This window comes from Nyctereutes procyonoides, unplaced genomic scaffold, assembly GCF_905146905.1.
Source record: "Nyctereutes procyonoides isolate TBG_1078 unplaced genomic scaffold, NYPRO_anot_genome, whole genome shotgun sequence".
Taxonomy (NCBI): Eukaryota; Metazoa; Chordata; class Mammalia; order Carnivora; family Canidae; genus Nyctereutes; species Nyctereutes procyonoides.
The window spans coordinates 6,570,752-6,592,915 of NW_026575151.1; the positions used below are offsets into that span (position 1 = coordinate 6,570,752).

At 41.8% G+C, this 22,164-nt stretch overlaps 1 protein-coding gene across 1 annotated transcript in view; it reads left to right on the forward strand.

Annotated features, from left to right (window-relative positions):
* The window catches only part of SCD5 (stearoyl-CoA desaturase 5), a 145,389-nt gene that overhangs the window by 68,122 nt on the left and 55,103 nt on the right, over positions 1–22,164 (forward strand). The window contains exon 2 of the mRNA XM_055313098.1: positions 15,746–15,876. Coding sequence (XP_055169073.1) covers positions 15,746–15,876 — 131 coding nt within the window. The remainder of the gene's footprint in view (positions 1–15,745; positions 15,877–22,164) is intronic.

The following is a 22,164-nucleotide window of genomic DNA, read 5'->3' on the forward strand; positions in this document are numbered from 1 at the left end:
GTTCTCAACCTTGCCTACACTTTGTAATCACTTGGAGAGCTTTAAAAATATCACAGTTGGGGGTGGCTGGGCAGTCAGTGGAGCATCTGACTCTTAGTTTCAGCTCAAATCATGATCTCATGGGTGATGGGATAGAGCCCCGCTCAGCGGCAAGTCTACTTGAAGATTCTCTCCCTCTTCCTCTCCCCCTAGTCATGTGCCTGCTCTCTCTCTCTCTTTCTCTAAAATAAATAAATCTTTTAAAAGTAAAAAAAAAAAAAAAATCACGGCTGGGCCCCACCCGTAGGTCCTGATTTAATGATTTAACTGGTCTGAGGTGTAGCCTGGGCTCTAGGGACTTTTGAAAGGTCTCTAGGTGATTCTGATGTGCCACCCAGGTTGAGAACAGCTGCCAACCAAGCTACCTGGTGACTATCTGCAGGAAGAGGAGACCCTTAATTAGTATCTCTGGGGGACCTGCTATGCCAGGGAAGAATTGTGAGAATTAAAATATGTTCATTAAAAAATGGGGGAAAGGGACAGGTAGTCCGAACAAGACCTGCATAAATAAAATCAGGATTCTTCTTCTTCTTCTTCTTCTTCTTCTTCTTCTTCTTCTTCTTCTTCTTCTTCTTCCCCTTCTTTTGGTCTCTAGACCCAATGTGGGGCTTGCACCTATGACCCAAAGAGCAAGAGTCCCATGCTCTACCCACTGAGCCGGCCAGGTGCCCCTGGGATGACGATTTAAATGCCCTCTTCTACTGGATTAGCTCAAGATGGAAAAGATGCAGAGGAGTCAAAGGAGATAGATAGTTTTGCTCACTGAAAACATCAAGATGAAAAAAGGGAAGCACAAGGGAAGCTGGACCTTCCCAGACGTAAGACAACACTGGTTGGTAAGGAATTTACCTATAAAACCAGAACAATTTTGACTGGCTGTCCATGGGGATGTCCAAGGGGCAGACAGGAAAACCCATTACTTCTCAAAAGAATCAAAAGGGAACCAAAGCCTGGAGCTGCCCCTGCCTCTGGGAAGTGAAAGAAAAACTATTCACAGAGGCCGGAGATACATGGAGGGACTCTGTACCCTGATTTGGGAGAGACCATAACCCAGGGGTGAGGCCTGTGCCACAAAGAGAGTGAAGACAAATGCCTCAGAACATTGGAAATATATTCTACCCCCCGGACCAGTGGCCAGGGTCCACAGCTCCAAAGGTGCCGTTCTTATTGTACTCTACATGGATGGCATCTCTTTGTGGAATATTCCAGAGACATTGCAGGTTGTACCTTTGGCAGTTGGGCAGCAGTTGGCCTTGTCCATTGCATGCCATGGTTATACACAAATGCCCACATTTCATAGCAGAGCTTGGAGTTTCACTTGGATCCAAGGATGAGGAGTTCAGAATCTGATGGGCCTGCTTGATGGGGAAATCTCTCCCCCTTGGATGTGAGCCCGAGAGCCTAAAGATATGAGATGGGGTGAGCCTAACACACCCCTGTGTAATCTGTGATGACTGAAGAAAAATTGACCCCACTCCATTAGAAATGGGATAGTCTCGGGACACCTGGGTGGCTCAGTGGTTGAACGTCTGCCTTTGGCTCAGGGCATGATCCCGGAATGCCTGGATCGAGTCCCGCATCGGGCTCCCAGTGAGGAGCCTGCTTCTCCCTCTGCTTATGTCTCTGCCTCTCTCTGTATGTGTCTCTCATGAATAAATAAATACAATCTTTAAGAAAAAAAAAAAAGAAATGGGATAGTCTCCACCTTATAGGATGAGCCTGGCAGCAATGATGGATGTCCTTCAGAACTTTACAAATGCAGTGGGAAAAGAAAAAATGTCCTTTTTTTCCTGGCCAATCAAACTTGATTTGCAGCAGCTCCTGGGGAAAGGAGCAGGATGAGGAGGGTTATGTATGTGACAGGAATGTGTGGAGAAGCATGGGCTTCATTCAGCTCAGTATTTCAAACTGCAGACTATAACCTATTAGTGGGTGTGAAACACTGTAGTCTGTGTTGTGACTGACATTAGAGTGTAAAAAAATAGAAAGTATCAGTGCACTGCATAAGGTAAGGATTAAGGATGATTTATGAAAATTATATGTGTTCTATTTGTGCGTTTTCTAGGTTGCAGTGTATATGATATTTTACTGCAAGTCTCTATTAAAAAACAAACTGAACAGCTGCTTCCTTTACAAGTGAAGTAATAACTCCTCTTTTTTCTTTTTTGAGATTTATTTATTTGAGAAAAAGAGAGAGAGCACACAAGCTTGGGGGAGGGGCAGAGAGAGAGAAGGAGGGAGAGAATCTCAAGTAGACTCCCCCCCCCCCCCCAGTGAGAAGCCCAATGTGGGGCTTGATCTTATAACTCCAAGATCATGGCTTGAGCCAAAATCAAGCGTTGGTTGCTTAACTGAGCCACCCAGGCACCCCAGTAACTTGTCTTTCAATCTTGGAGTCCACATAACTCATTTGCCCAGTTGGGAAAATCCTATTAGCTATTAGCCTTGTGATAAAATTCCAAGGTTGTTTTGTTTTGTTTTGTTTTTCATTACAAACATGCTGGTAACAGAAAGTAGTTGCTCCTGCCTCTGCTGAAGAGCCTTCAGGAAGGAGGCTGTCTCCACTTTACTGATGCAGGGCCTCCCGAGCCTCAGAAGCATAAAGACCATCCAGGTTTTTCACTTCTTTTCTGTGACTCTCCTTGTCACTTGAATTTCTACTCCCCTTCGATTTGGGTCAAAATCAAGTGTTTCATAAGGTAGCATGTCTTAGAATTTTCATGGATGAGCGAAGGTGTCACAGTAACAAATGGGGTGGGAGGGGAAGCGTGCCTATGCCACCACCCAAAGCTGTCATTTTTGTTGGTTTGGAGAAACAAAAAGGTGCCATTGAGGTACAGGGAGTAGTTGATGGTGAAATGAGAATAAAACTCAGATTTTACCTTCAGGAAGTTTATGCTGGCTGACAGGAGTGAAAGCCTTCTTGGGGTTTGAAATGAATTTACGTACTGGGTTTTATTTTAAATATCAAAAGCCTTTGCCCCTTGAGCCTCTTCAGCTCTGAGGAAAGCCTCTTAACACCATCTACCCTGCATGTGAAATAGAAACATCTATTTATTCGTAAAGCTCAGGGAAGTTATTTATTTCAAGCATTAAAATATTCCAAGGTCTTGACATAGATTACAGGAAAGCTTTGGCCTCCTTATTGTGGAGCTATTCTGCCTTGATTTTCCTTTTTTTGCTGTATTAAGCCTTCAAGAAATGGTTCTTGAATTTTTCCTGATTTATTATCCTAAACACAAGGCATAACCTGAAACGTAAAGCAAGATGTGTCCACTGTTGTATTTGTACAGCAAGTAGTTACCTTTATTGTACTAGAAAAAATGCCCTGTGTGGTTTCATTCAGAGGTAGTTACAGCGCAGGACAGGCTGGAGGTGGGCTCCAGGGCCAGAAAGTCTGGCTTATCTTTCTGCTGCCCCTGGGGACTCCCACCGCCCCGTCCCAGCGACAGTGTTAGAAGGACATTGATCACCTGTGTACTGTGTGTCAGGCCCTTGACATTCCTCATCTTTAATCCCAGAAACAATCCCCATATTTGGTTTATTCTCTCCGTTTTACAGATGGGACAGAAGCAGAAGGGATCAGAGAAGAGCTAAACATAGCCACATGCATTTTTTTTTTTTACTTTTTTTTTTTTTTGTCTGATTTCATCTTTCCTGCTTATTTTAGGGCTTTTTTTTTTTTTTTTTTGTAGGCAGAGAGGAGAAGAATGTTTATATTTAACTGTAATCACTTTAGAATCATAAAGCCAGCACAAGGCAAGGTTTAACCCACATATTCTCCTGCTGGCCCTCTGTGCTCTGATCCTCAAGTTTGGTCTGTGTATTAATGTGTGATGTAAAAGAAGCTGATTTAGCACCTGTGTGTTAACTCTCAGTGACATTTGTTTTCCCCAAACACTTAATACGAACATTTTCAAACACAGGTGATATTTTTAAAGATTGTGTTTAATTATTTGGTGGGGGAGGGGCATGAGCTGGGGGAGTTGGAGGGGAGGGGCAGAGGGAGAGGGAGAAGCAGACTCCCCACTGAGCGGAGGAGCCTGGTGTTTGGGCTCGATCCCAGGACCCTGAGATCATAACCCGAGCCAAGATGAAGGTAGACGCTCAACCGACTGAGCCACCCAGTTACCCCAAACATAGAGGATTTAAAAAAAATACAACAGTGGGCACCTGCATGTCTACTACTAGATTTAACAGTTATTAACATTTTACCACATTAGTTCTACTTTTTATTTATTTATTTTTATTTTTTTAAAGATTTGATTTATTTATTCATGAGAGACACACAGAGAGAGAGAGAGGCAGAGACAGAAGCAGGCTCCATGCAGGGAGCCCAATGCGGGATTCGATCCTAGAACTCCAGGATCACGCCCTGGGCCAAAGGCAGATGCTAAACTGCTGAGCCACCCAGGGATCCCTGTTCTACTTTTTAAAGATTTTATTTATTTGAGAGAGAGAGATAGAAAGCATGAGTGGGGGTAGGGGCAGAGGAAGAAGCAGGCTCCCCTCTGCACAGGGAGTCCAATGTGGGGCTCCATCCTAGGACCTCAAATCATGACCTGAGCCGAAAGCAGACGCTCAACCAACTGAGCCACTGTATTTGTTTTAATCTATCTGTAATTTTTTTCTCAGTCATTTAAAAGTAAGTTGCAGATGTTATGGCCCTTTATCCCTAAATAATTCCACACACATCCCCTATGATTATTATCATAGCTTAATAATAATCCATTATCTGGTTTATATTCAAATTTCTCCAGTTTTTGTTAAAATACCTTTTATAATAGGCTTTTTGAGAACCAGGATTCAGTCATGCTTATTGCATTGCATTTAAATTTTATTTGTGCTCACTGTCTTTAGAACAGACCTTCCACCTCTGACATTGACTTTTTGAAGAGACTAGGTCAGTTTTCAGTAGAACGTTTCACATTTTGGATTGTCTGATTGTTTCCTTTTTTTCCTCTTGTTTCTTGTAAACTGGGAGCATATTTATATTAAAGCTAAGCATATTTGGTGAGAATGCCTCAAGGGTGATGCTGTGTGCTTCATATTTATCACATCAAAAGGCACCTGGTGCTGAGTTCTTCCAAGGTTACTGACGCTGTTACATCTCTTGGTAATGTGCCAGATTCCTCCATGGTAAAATGTGATTTCCCCCTTGACTGTTAGTAAACAATCTGGAGGATGCTGCTTTGACACCATAGGAATATCCTGCTTCCTGCTTCCTGGCAATCCTTTGACCTAATGACTTCAGCATGTTTGTTAGTTTGCAGGGGCTGCTGTCACGAGGTACCACAGACCTGGGGGCTTAACCAACAGGAATTTATTGGCTCACAGTTCTGGATGGCAGCAGCCTGAAATCAAGGCGTCGGCAGGGCTGTGAGGGCAGGCTCTGTTCCAGGCCGGCCTCTCTCTCCTTGGCTTGTAGATGGCAGTTAGCTCCAGTAGCAAGCGGCCATACAAGAAAGTGAGGTGCCCTGGTATTGTTACATCTTTCCATTTGTAAAGAGAAGCCAGAAATAGAGATTTTTTAATTTTTTAAATTGTTTATTTTTCATTGTTGGCTCAGTTTAAAAAAAAAAAAATCCATGGGCTGATTGTGGCTAGAGGGCTATCACTCTGAGGAGTTGGTTAGCCATGAGCCTCCCTGGGGAGAGATGCTGACCCTGACCGTACTCAATACCTTGCAGAAAACCTGGTACATGGGAGGTACTTAGACATGTTTGCTCAGAAACAAATAAATGGATAATTACATTTTGCTAAGGCAACCTATTAGAATTAGGTTGGATTTTAATCCAATTTTGGTTGCATCAAAACCAAGGAAGATCAGAAAACCAGGCCCTGGATTGTGCTGCAAAATTTAAAAATCTGCTTTGGGTTATTCACAGCAACTTACAGAGACTTGGCAGGAATAAAAATGTGTGAAGAAAACCCTTGAAACTAGAGTTCATGAACTAGGTCAGGCTGTCTCAACGGTGCAGTCACTAACCAGACAATCAAAGGGGATTTCTTGGTATCTTGAGAGAATGCTGTATAATTAAATTTTGAATTTTTTTTGTCCTACAAAAATGTAAGGCAGACACATTATTGTGGTAAAAAGAATCTTGCACAGACTGTGTCTTGTCATTTTTCCCTTTGCGATCACTAAGTACACCTTACCACCAAACGTTTTTCATCTGTGTCTGGCCTGTGGTTGCTAGATGGGGAAGCTGGATCAAAATCCACTGTGTTCATGCTAAGCCCCAGGGAGGACATTTCTGTGGTCAGAAGAGAGTGTGAGGAGAATGAGGAGATCCTTGAGGAGAAATGGGGACAGAAAGCCTCCCAGGGGGCTTTCCATCGACTTACACTTTAATCACCAGCTCTTTTGACTCAGACACAAAGGCAACAGAGATGTCCTGGGCTTCTCTTGCCAGAACTTTTCATCAAAATGCTCATCCAAAGCTCAGCCTTCTGAGAGTCTGGGTCTCCCAGTCTTCACGCTTCAGTGCTGAGAAGGTGCCTGCTAACTCAGGCCCAAACTTCTGGGGCCTGGGCTCCAACCACTAGCTGCCTTGATCTCCTTACAGAAATTGCTTGTTAAAAAAAAGAGGGAGAGGAGGACCTGTAATAATTCAGATAATTTAGACAATGAGGGCAGAAATGATCCTTTTTTTGCCACTTCCCCCAAATGGATAGTTTGGGTCATCATTTTAATCTTAGTCTTCCTTCAAGGCACCAACATTTTTTTAAAGGATTTATTTATTTATTTTTAGAGTGAGAGAAAGAGAGAATGAGGAGGGAAAGGGGCCGGGGGGAGAGGTAGATAGAAAATCTTAAGCAGAGTCCACAAGCCCAACTCAGAGCTTGATCTCACAACCCTGAGATCAGGACCTGAGCCGAAATTAAGAGTCAGATGCTTAACTGACTGAGCCATCCAGGGGGCCTGAGGGACCAACATTTTTGACATTGTAGTTTCTCATTTATGTCCAGAGACATTCATGAGCATGTAATGTACGTAGCTATAGCAAAATGTACCTATGCACACCTCCCTCCCTCTCTCTCTCTCTCTCACACACACACACACACACCTACTGCCCAAGAGAAAATTAGAACCAAATAATTAATGAAAAAGTAAATTCAGCATACCCATAGTGCAGTAAATTATTCTCTTTGGGCTCTGTTATCTCTAATTCTAATTTCTGTAGTTGTGTTTGATTTTGATTGGTTAACAGAGAGAGATGGATGATGGGAGTTATCCTGAATCATAAACTCTGAGTGAGTTTGCTTTTCCTAAATTCACCTCAGAGAACCTGGGAGGGCTGAGGAAGGGTAGGAAAAAGGGTCCCTGCTGGACCTGGTGCCCCCTTTCCCCCTGAAGGCCCTGCTTCCTGGTCACCCACCCTCAGTCTTGCAAAGGTTGCCTAGTGATAAGAATAATGGAGTTTTCAGTAATGTTTATTGAGATATTACTATTTGCTAACTCCCTTATGTACATTTTCATTTGTCTCAAAGTTATTCGAGATAGTGTTGTTTTTGGTTGATTTGTTTGCTTCACAGATAAGAGAACTGAGACTAAGAAAGAGTATGATGCCCCTGTCCACCTCCCACTCCCAGCTAGGAAATGGCAGGTGGGCGATATGGTTACCTGTGTGCCCCCTCACTTTCTGAAAGGAGCCTGCATCCTCCAAGACTTGTTCCAGTGAGGTCTGATTTCCTTGCCTAATTTTCCCTCATCCCCCAAGAGAAGCTTTGTGTCATTTGAGGGAGAGGAAGAGACTTTGAAGAAGAGAATAAGAAGACATAAGGGAAGCAGGAAGGCACACAGAATAGAGGGAAGATCCAAGGCAAAACTAGCTTGTGTTCTAGAACAGTTGTCTTTCAAGGATTTGCTTTCGTGTCATACTGAACAGATACTAACAGATAACAAAATAATACAGTAACTTTGATTTTTTAAAAAATATTTTATTTATTTATTCATGAGAGACATACAAACAGAGAGAGAGAGAGAGAGTTAGAGACACAGGCAGAGGGAGAAGCAGGCTCCATCCAGGGAGCCCGACGTGGGACTCGATCCCTGGTCTCCAGGATCATGTCCTGGGCCAAAGGTGGCGCTAAACCACTGAGCCACCTGGGCTGCCCCAGTAACTTTGATTTTTGTTGTTTTTTTGCATTTTTAGTAAAATGTTAAGCAATCGACAACTCTGAATATAACTTTTCTTATGCTTGTGTGGCCACACTTACCAAATGCCAAACATTTTCAAAAGTGGACTGGAAGCAGAAGAGTACTGGTCTCTGACATTTTCTTAAGAACAGAAGAAAATAACTCTACCCTTCCCTTCCCCCAATCTTTCACTTTGGTCAACTTGTTTTACATATTTTCCTACAGGAGAAAGGTTGTCAACACCATTCCAGATGATTAAGAGCCCTTAACATTCTGTTCAACACTTTTTTTTTTTTTAAGTTGTCTCCACACCCAGCAGGGAGCCCAACACGGGGCTTGAACTCCTGAACCTGAGATCAAGACTTGAGCTGAGATTAGAAGTTGGATACTTAACAGACTGAGCCACCTAGATGCCCCATCTGTTTAACAAATTCTTATTTGATCAAGGGATATTTTTGCTTTAATGAGACCCTTTCCCACCCTTTGACTATGTGAATGATGCTGCAATTAACATGAATGAACAAGTATTTGTTTGAGTCCTTGCTTTCAATTCTTTGGGTGTATATACCCAGAAGTGGAATTGCTGGATCATATGGTAATTCTATGTTTAACTTTTTGAGGAACCACCAAACTTTGCCATGGTGGCTGCATCATTTTTCACTCCCACTATCAATTCATAAGGGTTCCAATCTCTCCACATCCATGCCAACATTTGTTACTTTCTGTTTTTGTTTTGTTCTAGTAGCACTCTGAGTGGGTGTAAGGTGGTCAGATACAGGTTTTTTATCAGCTCTCTTTCTCCAGCCCAGGTCTTTTCACACGTGGGTCCCTCTGCCTGAATCTTGCCTCCTCCTCATCCTTTAGGGGTTAGCTTAATTCTCACTCCCACTAATTTAGTTTAGTCCCCCAAACTAAATTATCTCCCTTTTATTTCTTTATTTTTTTAGCAATCTCTACACTCAGTGTTGGGCTTGGTCTCATGATCCTGAGATCAAGAGTTACACGTTCTTCCAACTGAGCCAGCCAGATGCCCCTAAATTATCCCCCGTTTAATCTCTCTTATATTATTCTGTCTGTCTCCTCTGCAGCACTTGCTGTAATTTATAATTATATAGTAAGTAATTTACTTTTCAAACTCCTATCAACTCAGAGACCAAGACCCATGTTCACATGGTCAACTTGCAGACCCAGTGCTAAGCTGAGTGTATGGTCTATAATAAGAGCTCGATAAACTATCTCATGAATCCTTGGGTTGTCTGGTGCTCCCAAGGCAAGCTGCGGCTGAATTGAATGTAGAATGATGGTGATGGCATTCTTGGAAGTGAACTTGCCAGTTGGTGAACTTTGCCAAAGGCAAAACAGAAAACAAGGGTCTTGACTTCTTGCTTATGTTTTGAGCTGACTAAAAGGACATGATACATTTAGGCTCCTCCCATTAGAATTAAGGCAACCCCAAGAGGTCAAGCAGCCTGCAGGGGTATTATTGAGTGTGGGCTCTTCCTGCCTTAGATTGCAACCTGGTTGCATCACTTCCCGTCAAATTGCCTTCATATGTAAAATGGAGATCATATTACCCACCCCCTAGACTTGAAGTGAGTATTCTAAGAGTTACTATGTATAAATTGTTTATTTTTCTCAAGATTTAGTTATTTGAGAGGGAGGGAGAGAACATGATCGGGGAGGGGGGGACAGAGGGAGAAGGAAGAGAGAATCTCAAGCAGACTCTGCCAAGCTGAGAAGCCAGACACAGGACTCAGTCCCATGACCCATGAGATCATGACCTGAGCCAAAATCATGAGTCAGATGCTTAACCAACTGAGCCACTCAGGCTCATCTGTATAAATTGTTTAGAATAGGGCCTGGCACATAGAGAGTTCTTGGTCAATAGTAGCTATCATTATTATTTAGTAGCTTTCACTCTGGTGCTAGAGGGAAATAGACAATACACACAGTTAAAGACTTCTGCCAATTGCTTCTGTCTGGTGCTCACAGATGGATCTCAAAGGGAGCTGTCCGTCTCTCCCTCTGATCAGGTCCAGAATTAAGGGAGTTTAAATTTTTGGTCCTTAACATCTCTCCAAGACTGTTCTCTGGTTGTGTGGTCCAGAGGGTTTCACTATAATAATTCTCTAAACATTGCTCCAGTTGAGGACTCAGAATAGATGGGAGGCTCTGCCTTCCATCTTGAAAACCAAAGGGACTGTGGATTCTTCCTCTTTTGTTGCTGGCAGTAAGAGCTGGGCTTGTGATCCACACATGGACAAATCAGTGCTTCTTCTTTGGAATCTTGGGCCTTGACAGATTCAGGCAAAGGCGAAGGGTCAAATGAGACTCTTTTTGGCAGCCATGGAAGATTTAAGGGGCCACAGTATGACATGAGTGTCCAGTGGTGCCAAGTATCCAGGAGTGATGATGCCTATGGTGGCATCCTAGGCAAGTGGTTGATTTTTGTCTGTTTTGTTCTGTTTTGTTTTGTGACATGTCTATTTTATTTTACATTGAGAAAATATACATAATAACAAAGTCTAATAGGAATAATGACTACTTTATTGAGTCATAACTCATTACAATTCATCTATTTGACGTATATAATTCATTGGTTTTTAGTATATTCGTGGAATTGTACAAACATTACCAAAATCAGTTCTAGAATATTTTTATCACCCTTCACACCAAACCTTTGTACCTGTTAGCAGTCACTTCCCACTCCCCTTCCTGCCCTCCCATCCCCTTGCAACACAAATCTACTTTCTGTACCTAGAGATAGCAAACTCCTCTTAAACCAAGACTCTAACTATACCTTCCTTCCCTTAAGGGTAAAGTTCCTCCTTAGGTCTTTCATTTGTTAACTATTGCTGAAGAACAAATTAACCCAAAATTTAGCAGCTTAAGGCAACATACATTTATTTTCTCACAGTTTTTGTGAAGTAGGAATGCAGGTACTACTGGACCTGGGTCCTCAGCTCCAGGATCTCACAAGGCAGCAGTGTTGGCCTGGGCCGCTTTTTTTTTTTTATATAACAAATTTATTTTTTATTGGTGTTCAATTTGCCAACTTACAGAATAACACCCAGTGCTCATCCCGTCAAGTGCCCCCCTCAGTGCCCATCACCCATTCACCCCCACCCCCCACCCTCCTCTCCTTCCACCACCCCTAGTTCGTTTCCCAGAGTTAGGAGTCTTTATGTTCTGTCTCCCTTTCTGATATTTCCCACACATTTCTTCTCCTTTCCCTTATATTCCCTTTCACTATTATTTATATTCCCCATATGAATAAGAACATATACTGTTTGTCCTTCTCCGATTGACTTACTTCACTCAGCATAATACCCTCCAGTTCCATCCACGTCGAAGCAAATGGTGGGTATGGCTGAGGAATATCCCATTGTATACATAGACCACATCTTCTTTATCCATTCATCTTTCGATGGGCACCGAGGCTCCTTCCACAGTTTGGCTATTGTGGACATGGCTGCTAGAAACATCGGGGTGCAGGTGTCCCGGCGTTTCATTGCATCTGAATCTTTGGGGTAAATCCCCAGCAGTGCAATTGCTGGGTCGTAGGGCAGGTCTGTTCTTAACTCTTTGAGGAACCTCCACACAGTTTTCCAGAGTGGCTGCACCAGTTCACATTCCCACCCTTTTCTCCGCATCCTCTCCAACATTTGTGGTTTCCTGCCTTGTTAATTTTCCCCATTCTCACTGGTGTGAGATGGTATCTCATTGTGGTTTTGATTTGTATTTCCCTGATGGCAAGTGATGCGGAGCATTTTCTCATGTGCATGTTGGCCATGTCTGTGTCTTCCTCTGTGAGATTTCTCTTCATGTCTTTTGCCCATTTCATGATTGGATTGTTTGTTTCTTTGCTGTTGAGTTTAAGAAGTTCTTTATAGATCTTGGAAACTAGCCCTTTATCTGATACGTCATTTGCAAATATCTTCTCCCATCCTGTAGGTTGTCTTTGAGTTTTGTTGACTGTATCCTTTGCTGTGCAAAAGCTTCTTATCTTGATGAAGTCCCAATAGTTCATTTTTGCTTTTGTTTCTTTTGCCTTCGTGGATGTATCTTGCAAGAAGTTACTGTGGCTGAGTTCAAAAAGGGTGTTGCCTGTGTTCTCCTCTAGGATTTTGATGGAATCTTGCCTCACATTTAGATCTTTCATCCATTTTGAGTTTATCTTTGTGTATGGTGCAAGAGAGTGGTCTAGTTTCATTCTTCTGCATGTGGATGTCCAATTTTCCCAGCACCATTTATTGAAGAGACTCTTTCTTCCAGTGGATAGTCTTTCCTCCTTTATCGAATATTAGTTGACCATAAAGTTCAGGGTCCACTTCTGGGTTCTCTATTCTGTTCCATTGATCTATGTGTCTGTTTTTGTGCCAGTACCACACTGTCTTGATGACCACAGCCTGAAATCTGGCATTGTGATGCCCCCAGCTATGGTTTTCTTTTTTAAAATTCCCCTGGCTATTCGGGGTGTTTTCTGATTCCACTCTGTTGAGTTCTGTTCTAACTCTCTGAAGAAAGTCCATGGTATTTTGATAGGGATTGCATTAAACGTGTAAATTGCCCTTGGTAACATTGACATTTTCACAATATTAATTCTGCCAATCCATGAGCATGGAATATTTTTCCATCTCTTTGTGTCTTCCTCAATTTCTTTCAGAAGTGTTCTATAGTTTTGAGGGTATAGATCCTTTACCTCTTTGATTAGGTTTATTCCTAGGTATCTTATGCTTTTGGGTGCAATTGTAAATGGGATTGACTTCTTAATTTCTCTTTCTTCAGTCTCATTGTTAGTGTATAGAAATGCCACTGATTTCTGGGCATTGATTTTGTATCCTGCCATGCTACTAGTGGGCTGCTGTCTTATCTGAAAGCTTAACTGGGGAAGGATCTGCTTCCTATCCAAATAGGAAAACTGAGTCCTATTAATAGCCTCATACTCAGGCCAGAGTTTTTGTAGTTTGTTCTCTTTTGGACGATGGCTAGAAGGTTGCTTTCTTCCTTAAAGATTCTACAGAATTTTAGTAGCAGAAATCCAGAGCAAACTAACTTCAGCAAGAAAAGGGAATTTGAAAAAAAAAAAAAAGAAAAGAAAAGGGAATTTGCTGGCTCACATAACTAGGAGAAGTACCATGTGGCTCACAGGATTAAAGGAGCTGTAGAACTATAGGGGCTACAACCAGTGGCTCAGAGCAGGGAGCTCTCCTTCTAGGTCTTCTTGGCATCACCACCATCTTCATGCCTCTCACTTTATTGGTCTCATTCTCTACTGCTGTAATCATACCTTGGTATGTGACCTTTAGTCTTTGAGCCAGAAGAGAGAGGATTGGGTAGGTGTTTACTCCCAGAGCTAAGAAGATGGAGTACAACACTAGGCCATCTATGGATTACATGGCCACATTCCTGTTGCCAGAAGAAGGACCATGAAAAACCAACAGCCTCTATTGTCCATGGCAGACCAACTATGTAAGTGACTCCTGACATACTGGAGATCCCAAATAGGATAAGACAATGCCGTCATCTATGATAAGGCCCTGTCTGGGAACTGTGCATTGAACAGATTTTTTTTTTTTTGCCAATGTTTTTTATGAGTCTTGGGGTTTATTTTATTTTAGCCAAGGTCCAGTGTCTTAATCTGCTGGAAAAATAGGGTCACACTGAATTTTTCCATTACAGATTTCACTTGTTCCATGACTCCTTGACAGTTGGGAAAAATTTTTTTGGTAGAGACATGAAGGCCAGGGATGACAAGGAAAATAGCTGTGCATTTCATAGTCTTATGACCAAAGTTAAATTATAATAACAAAAGAGACCAGAGCTTTTTATATACTGTTACTTTCTGTGATTTATGAGCAGATTGTTTTTTAACATCTCAAGTAAGGAATGATTTGTCAAGTTCATGAAAACCACATGTATTCAGAGACTCATTAATTTTAGTACCAGAGGCAGGTCTTGCTTTTAGACCCATATAAATATGGATTGAGATCAAGGTCTGTCAGACTTGACTTTTAGGAGATGTAATATGGTTCTCCCCCAAATATATATATTGACACTGCAGTTACCCTAGTGATTCTTCTAAAGAAGTGCTATAGTGAGCTCTCTAAAAACTCATTCTGTCCTGGTACAATTCACAATTGTTCAGGGATGTACTCACAGCTGATCACTTGTTCTTTGCCAGTTCCTTCTGGAGGGCCCTGTATGTTCTAAGTGCTAGAAGCAATAGTGCAAGATAATCTGCCTAAGCCTGCCTACCTAGAGCTTGGTTTTGAGTTCTCCCCCTAAGTAAGGAAGCAGCTCACTTTTAAATTTAGATTAGGACCCAATATTAAGGATGATAGTGGGGTGTAGAGAAGTACAGATAAAACCTACCTGGTATCACCCAGAGGCATAGTGGTTAGGAACTCAATTCTTGGTTCTGATACACTAGAGTTTGGCTCTTAGCAAAGACACCTCCTAGCTTTGTGACACTGGGAAATTAGTTAACTTCTTTAAGCCTTGATTTTCTCATCTATAAAATGGGGCTAATAATAATAATCTAAACCCTATATGATTGTTTGAAGTGTTTTTAATAAGGTAATCCAAGCAAGACATTTAGCATTGTGTGAGCATATTGCTGTGAAAACACTAGAGTAGTTGTAATAATCTCAGGAATCGTAATTTTTGGGTGGTCCCTGTGTGTCTCCTTTACACCGTGTTTTATAACCTCTCCCAAGTCTTCATACAAAGAGCAATCCACTGGCACCACGTGGGGGGCAGCATGGGGACTTTGGCAGAGACCAGGCTGACTTGGGTTTATATACAGGATTTAGCTCTCAGAGTTCCAATTTCTCAACTGCAAAGTGAGCTAATACTACCTGCTCTGAGGCTTAAAAATAATATATTTAAGTGTTGGCAGATAATAAGCTCCACTTAGAGTGGGTTTAAAAATTTCACTACCTGGCCATCTTTGCCATCCCAAGTCATAGTGATGGTGTAAGTGGGGATCTTGAGGAGGCAAATCTCAGTTGTCTCTGCCATCAGTTTTATTTTCATTCTTACTGGTCCTGAGTCACACTTCACTGCTTTTAGGTCTGGCCTGATTTCGTTCAAACCAAGGCCTATGGAGCCATGATAAGGGCACTGCCTTTTAGAAATATGGCCTTCGTATAACACTCTTCCTGGCGTGGGTGCCAGCGACAGGCAACACAGAGATCAATCTCAGCTCCACAGAGTGGGCATGTAAGACTGAGTGACAAATACACACTAATGTGATTATGACTTTGCATCAAAACTGTCATGGAGCATTAGCAAATAAAAGATTTGTTCGATAGAGAAAAAATGACAGTCAAAGGTCAAAGTTCCTTGAGGAAAGTTCTCTCCACATCTGCCTGGTATGGGAAAGCTGCAAATCAACAAAAAGGCTGCATTTCCCCCAAGTTATCAATTCTTCCTTCACATTGCAGATTCTTCTCCTCCCACCGTTTCCCATGGGTCCCTATGCAGTAAAGAAAAAAAGCATGGGGGATGTGTTGAAGCTTGGAGACATTTGTTGACATTCTCCCTACTTGTGTCTTGCAGCCTACTTCTGCTTCCTCCTGACTGCTCTGGGCATCACAGCTGGTGCCCATCGCCTGTGGAGCCACAGATCTTACAAGGCCAAGCTGCCTCTGAGGATATTCCTGGCTGCTGCCAACTCCATGGCTTTCCAGGTGGAGATGGAGGGTCCTGCCTGCCTTAGGGCACTAGCACAGAGGGCACCACAGGAGAAGGCATAGACCTGCCCCCTGTGGGGCAGTCATTCCTCCAGCCCCATGCCTGCCTCACTGCTCAGGTTCCCAAGCATCTGTGGTCCGTCCTGAATGTTTGTCTCCTTATAGCTTTAGATATGGTAAAATGTCCCCTCGGGGCTTTGCATCCCTAGGAATACTAAACCACTTAGGATGAAGGAGATACCTCCACCCAAAGCCCATGCCCTGAAACCCTCCACATTTGTCCGGCTCTAACCGGGTCCAAGTTCTGTGCTGAGCATGCTCTCTGCACATTGCATTTGACCCTTACATAACCCCATGAACTTGGTGTTATATATGTCCTCGTTTTACAGGTGAGGGACCAAAGTTTAATGACATTAAAGAACTTGACAGATTATTTGGCTAAAAGTGATACATCCAGGATAGGCAAATGTAGGTATGACTCTAAAGCCACTGCTCCTAGAAAACATCCCTGAGGTCACCCTATAAGTTTGTGGTAGAGAGAGGTCTATTGAATATGGTCCTGGATCATTAGCTCTACTTGATGTTATATTATTATGTAAGCATTTGGTTTGTTCACCTTTATATCCTCATTCCTAAAACTCCATTAGCACACAATAGTGTTGGCTCGAGTATAATGCATATACGAATGAAATTTTAAATACAAAATATTTTAAACTCAAAAAAAAATATGATGCTGGAAGACAGGATTTGAGTCTCACTCTGATGATTGCTGGCTGCTGTGAATTACTTACTCATTTCCAGTTTCTTCATCTGTAAAAATCAGAATATGACTTCTCTCCCAGAGTTGTTATAAAATCATTGAAAATTGCAGGGAACTCTAAAAGTGTAACAGAGGATCATTGCTGTGCTAGGATTGGGCCAAATCCATTAGGACTATTCCAATAGTAGAACATTCCCCGCCACCTTTGGGACTTTCAGAGCTGCTGGAGTTTGAGTTGATTATGGATTTCTGTTCTCCTAGTTCCTCATCTGATCCAGGTAAGGTGGGTGGGAACAACTTACTTTCAAAGTTTCTGCTGAGACATGAATGCAGATAATTCTGGGCCCCATGCATTTTCACTCATATGGAAGAGATGGCAATTCTCAAAACTGCTTCAGGGTCCAGGGAAGCAGGCAACCCCAGAGCCTGTCTGTGACCTTCAGATGTGCAAGTCACGTGGCCACCTCTGCAGGGGGCCTCCCACCCCTACAAGATGGCCTGACCCTGAGTGTTTCCTCAAGTCGTTCGTATGTCTAAGGATTATTTCCCTGTTTTCCTCCCACAGTTTGAGCCTTTATGAGGCACATGGGCTGTAACACAATAGATTGCTCAGGGAACACAGTTCATATAATGGATATCTACTGGTTATAATTCAAGCACAGTTGGGAATTAGTACCAGGGTTCTAGGGAAAAAGCTCTTGTGCACAAAGGAGTAGCTTGCAGCTTCTTGGTTGTATGTTCTTTTCTTCACCGTTGGTAGTACAAGTGAGAGCATAGTTTATTTTGACTTCAACCATCTTAGTTCAATTCTGTGCTTTGTTTATCACAACAATGAGTTATGATAATGATAATTTAGAAACTCTTTTGACTTGGGTCTTGAATGCTATTTAGGACTTAACTTGGTAATTTTCATGTGTTTTGTTTGAGCAATTTTTTATTTCTAGCCTTCAAGTACTCACTTTTGATGTGGTTTTAAAGCACCTCTATTATTAAATTTTTTCCCCACATAAGTAACTTGCAATTGAGAACATAAAATTCTTCTCTTTTCCCCATGAAACTATTTATTTACAACTCAATTTCTGATAAGCTAAGTTTCCTTAACATAGTATCACATAGCAGAACATCACACTGTGATTTTAACTTTACTCTGGGGAGATAGTACATCACAGAGGGAAGTACCCAGGTCCTGGAATAAATTCTTGGCTTTGTCATTTGCCAGATGTGGGTCTTTGTGCAAGCCTCTCTTCCCTTATATGCAAAGGCAGGGGGGTAAAAGTAATATTTACCTCACAGGATTGCTAGAAGGACGATATCATGAATAAAAAGTGCCCAACCTAAAGCTATACTCGGTAAATACTGTTCCCCTTCTTCTTTATGAGAATCAGCATACTGTCTCATTCATTTTTGTGTTTTGGTCCCTATCATGTAGAAGGCTTACTCAATGACAGCTTGCTAAAAAAATGAGAAATGAATGAATGATTTTAAAAAGTATTTTTAGAAATCAACAAATTTGAATGATGCATACTTTGTCCAGGCCCACATGTATGCTGGAATTTTTTTCATTCATTTAACAAATGTTTACAGAGCACCTACTCTATGCTAAGCACTGAGCTAGGCACAGTGGGCATAATGATTAGCAAACATAGTCACGATCCTTGCCTTCATACAGCCTTCCATCTAGTGGAATATTAGAATTCTTACAGTTTTCCATTGGAAATGTCAGTACTTCATGGGTCTGAGGTTTATAACAGTGTCGCTTAGAACTAGGTGAGAGTTTCGAGACCCCTGGGTGGCTCAGTTGGTTAGGCATCTGCCTTTGGCTCAGATCATGATCCCAGGGTCCTGGGGTAGAGTCCTATATCAGACTTTCTGCTTGGTGGGGAGCCTGCTTCTGCTTCTGCTTCTCTCTCTGCCCCTGCTTGTGTTCTCTCTGTGTGTCAAATAAATAAATAAAATCTTAAAAAGAAGAAGAAGAAGAAGAAGAAGAAGAAGAAGAAGAAGAAGAACAAGAAGAACAAGAACAACTAGATGGGAAGTATGTAAGATTAGCATTGGGCCAGCTTCCATACAGTGCATATCTGTGTCAGTGGGACAGAATACAGTCGATCCCGACCACTTAACCCTGGGGAAAGAACAACCTGGGAAAGTAAAAATGTGCTGTGATCTGTCCATCTAGGGTGCTGACCTGCAACCTTGATTTAATGCAGAGTCATTGATTTAGTTTCCCTTTGATGTCCTCGTGGGTTTTTAAAGATAATTTCAAGGATTCTCCTGTGCTTTCTTCGATCAGAATGGTCATGCCTCTGGCCAAAATGGACAGTCAATGCCATGGTTCTGTATTTGAAGATGAGCAGGGCTTTTGCTAGAAGCTGAATGAGATCTTCAAGAACAATTTACTTAACACAGGAACTTAAACATTTGAGATTCTCTCTTCCGTTTCTTCTGCAAAGGATGTATGTACATGGGGCAGGGGTAATAGTGGGAAAGGTGGAAGTTTAGTCTGAAAAGATGACAATGGGCCAGGAATGCAAGACAAGGAGCTCTGGTAATCCTCTCTCCCTTATATTCAGCAGAGACTCCCTGAGTTCCTCTCTGGCCCATTCTCCTTCCTGATCAGTAGGATACAATTCAACCTAAATATGATTTGCAAATTCCTTATCATTTTCTGCTAGTCAAATATACACCCAAGTGAGATATTCCTGCCATCCAGTAGTCTCCAAGAGTTCAGTTTTTGCAAGCAGTAGCCAGACTTTGGGTTTGTGTTTTCATACTCATGCACACACCCCTTCTGGCTACAGGTAGGTCTCTCATGAACTCAGTCCAAAAGCATCTGATAGATGCTGCAATTTCCTCTCTGCCTGCCCAGATTTCTCATCAGATCCTAGTACAAAGGCTTTGTATTTTGAACTGGAAGAGAGGTTAAGGGATTCGGTCTAAATCCTCTTATTTTGCAATAAAGGGCAAGGAGAAGGGTAAAGAGAGGCCCAGAGAATGTCAGTGACTTGTGAAAGGTCACACAGCTGGTGGGTGGATAGACCAGACTGCATCCTGTCTCCTGACCCTCAGGCCAGGGAGCCTTAGGCTCACCCATGGATGTTTTTGGGTGATGGCCAACAATGTGATCAGTGAACAGCTCATAGTTGGCTCTTGTTTTGTTTTGTTTTGTTTTAATCCACTGTGACATCCTGTCTTTTATTTTTTATTTTTAAGATTTTATTTATTTATTCATTAGAGACACAGAGAGAGAGAGAGAGAGAAAGAGAGAGAGGCAGAGACACAAGCTGTGGGAGAAGCAGGCTCCATGCAGGGACCCCAACGTGAGACTCGATCCCGGGTGTCCACGATCACACTCTGAGCTGAAGGCAGGCACTAAACCACGAGCCACCCAGGGATCCCCGACATCCTGTCTTTTAACTGGTGTGTTTAAACTATTTACACTTAAAATGATTACTGATGTAGTTGGGTTAATATCCACCGTGTTTCTGTTTGTTATTCATTGACTTTGTTCTTTGTACCTTTTTTGTCTTCCCTGGTTTTAACTGTTCATTTACATGATTCTATTTTCTCTCCCCTTTTAGCATATCAACTATACTTCTTTACAATTGTGTAGTGCTCGCTCTAGAGTTTGCAATATACATTTAGAACTAATCCAAATCCACTTTCAAATAACATTATAGCACTTCCCAGTACTACAGCAACCTTGTAACAGAGCATTCCCAATTCCTCCTCCCTGCCCCCTAGGACATCCCTGTCATTAAGCTATGATCACCAAATACATTGTTGCTATTATTATTTCAAACAAACTACCACCTGTTAGATCGATTAAGAATAAGAAAATTTGAAGGGGGCACCTGGGTGACTCAGTCTGTTAGGTGTCTGACTCTTGGTTTTGGCTCAGGTTATGATCTCAGGGATGAGAGATTGAGAACTGGGTCAGGCTCCATGCTCCATGCAGAGTCTGCTTGAGATTCTCTGCCTCTGCCTCTCTTCTCCTTCTCCCCCCACAGTTCATGCATGCGCATGCTGGCATTCTCTCTCAAATAAATAAAGTCTTAAAAAAAATAATAAAAATTGAAGGTTTTATTTTACTTTCATTTATTCATTCTCTAAAGCTCTTCTTTCTTTATGTAGACCTGGGTTTCTAACAATTCCCATTTTCCTTCTCTCTAAAAAACTATCATTTCTTGCAAGGCAGGTCTATTGGTAACAAATTTCCTTTAGTTTTTGTTTTTCTGAGAGTCTTTATTTCTCTTTCACTTTTGGTAAATAACTTTGTTGGGTGTGGAATTCTAGGTTTTGAGGGTTTTCTTTCAGCACATTAAATAATTTACTTCATTTTCTTCTTACTTGCATGTTGCTCCTTTATAAGGATTTCTTACCTTGCCCCTCTGGGTTCTTTCATTATTTTCTCTTTGCCTTTGAGTCTCTGCAGTTTGAATATGATATGCGTAAGTAGAGATTTTTGTGTGTGTGATTTACCCTGCTTGATGCTCTCTGGGCTTCCCAGATCTGTGGTTTGGTGTCTGTAATTAATTTTGGAAAAATTGCAGCCTTTATTACTTCAAATATTTCTACTGCTATTTGTTTTTTCTTTTCTATTTCTTTTTCTGCTATTCCAGTTAAACATTTGTTACACCTGTTGTAATAGTCCTATGGTTCCTCAAGACATTGTTCTATCTCTGGTCCTGGGCCCCTGCTGTTTTTAACTCTCCATGTCTTCTTTTTGCATTTCAGTTTGGGAAGTTGCTATTTATATATCTTCAAGATCACTGTTTCTTTCCTTAGCCATGTCCAGTCCTACTGGTGAACCCAACAAAGGCCTTCTTCATTTGTTACAGCTTTTCTGATTTCTAGCATTTTTCTTTCATCTTTTCTTTGAGTTGCCATTTCCATTTATATTATCCATCTGTTCTTGCATGTTGTCCATTTTTTTCTTTTAAAGCTCATAGCATACCCATAGCAGTTGTTTTAGATTTTCAGTCTGATAATTCCAACATCACTGCCATATCCGCATCTAGTTCTGATGCTTGCTTTTTCTTCTTAGATGGCATTTTCTGCCTTTTTAGCGTACTTTGTAATTTTTTGTCGAAAGCTGGACACGAGGTCCTGGGTAAAAGGAACTGAGGAAAGAGGGCTTTAGTATGAGGTTTTGTGTTTATCTGGTTAGGAATTAGGCTGTGTGCTTACCGTCTGCTGTAGCTATGGTGTCAAGGGCTTAACTTTCCTCTAGTGTCCTTGTTTTTTCTCTCCCCCCTTATCTTTGGGTCTTCCTAGAGATTTTTTTCTTAAATGACATTGAAGGCTTTTAGTTCTTTCCATTGAAATTCTGTCATTATACAGGAGCACTATTGATACGGAGATGGAGGGGCTTTCTGTAGCCTTGTAATTAGGTCTCAGTTTGTGAGCCTGAGGTATTTCCCTTCCTTGGGGCACTTAGGCTTTGGTAAAACCTTGGTTGATTAGGAGCTGATAAAATAGTTTCTCTTGAAGACTGATCTTGGAAAGAGAACAGAGAGCTCTGTGTA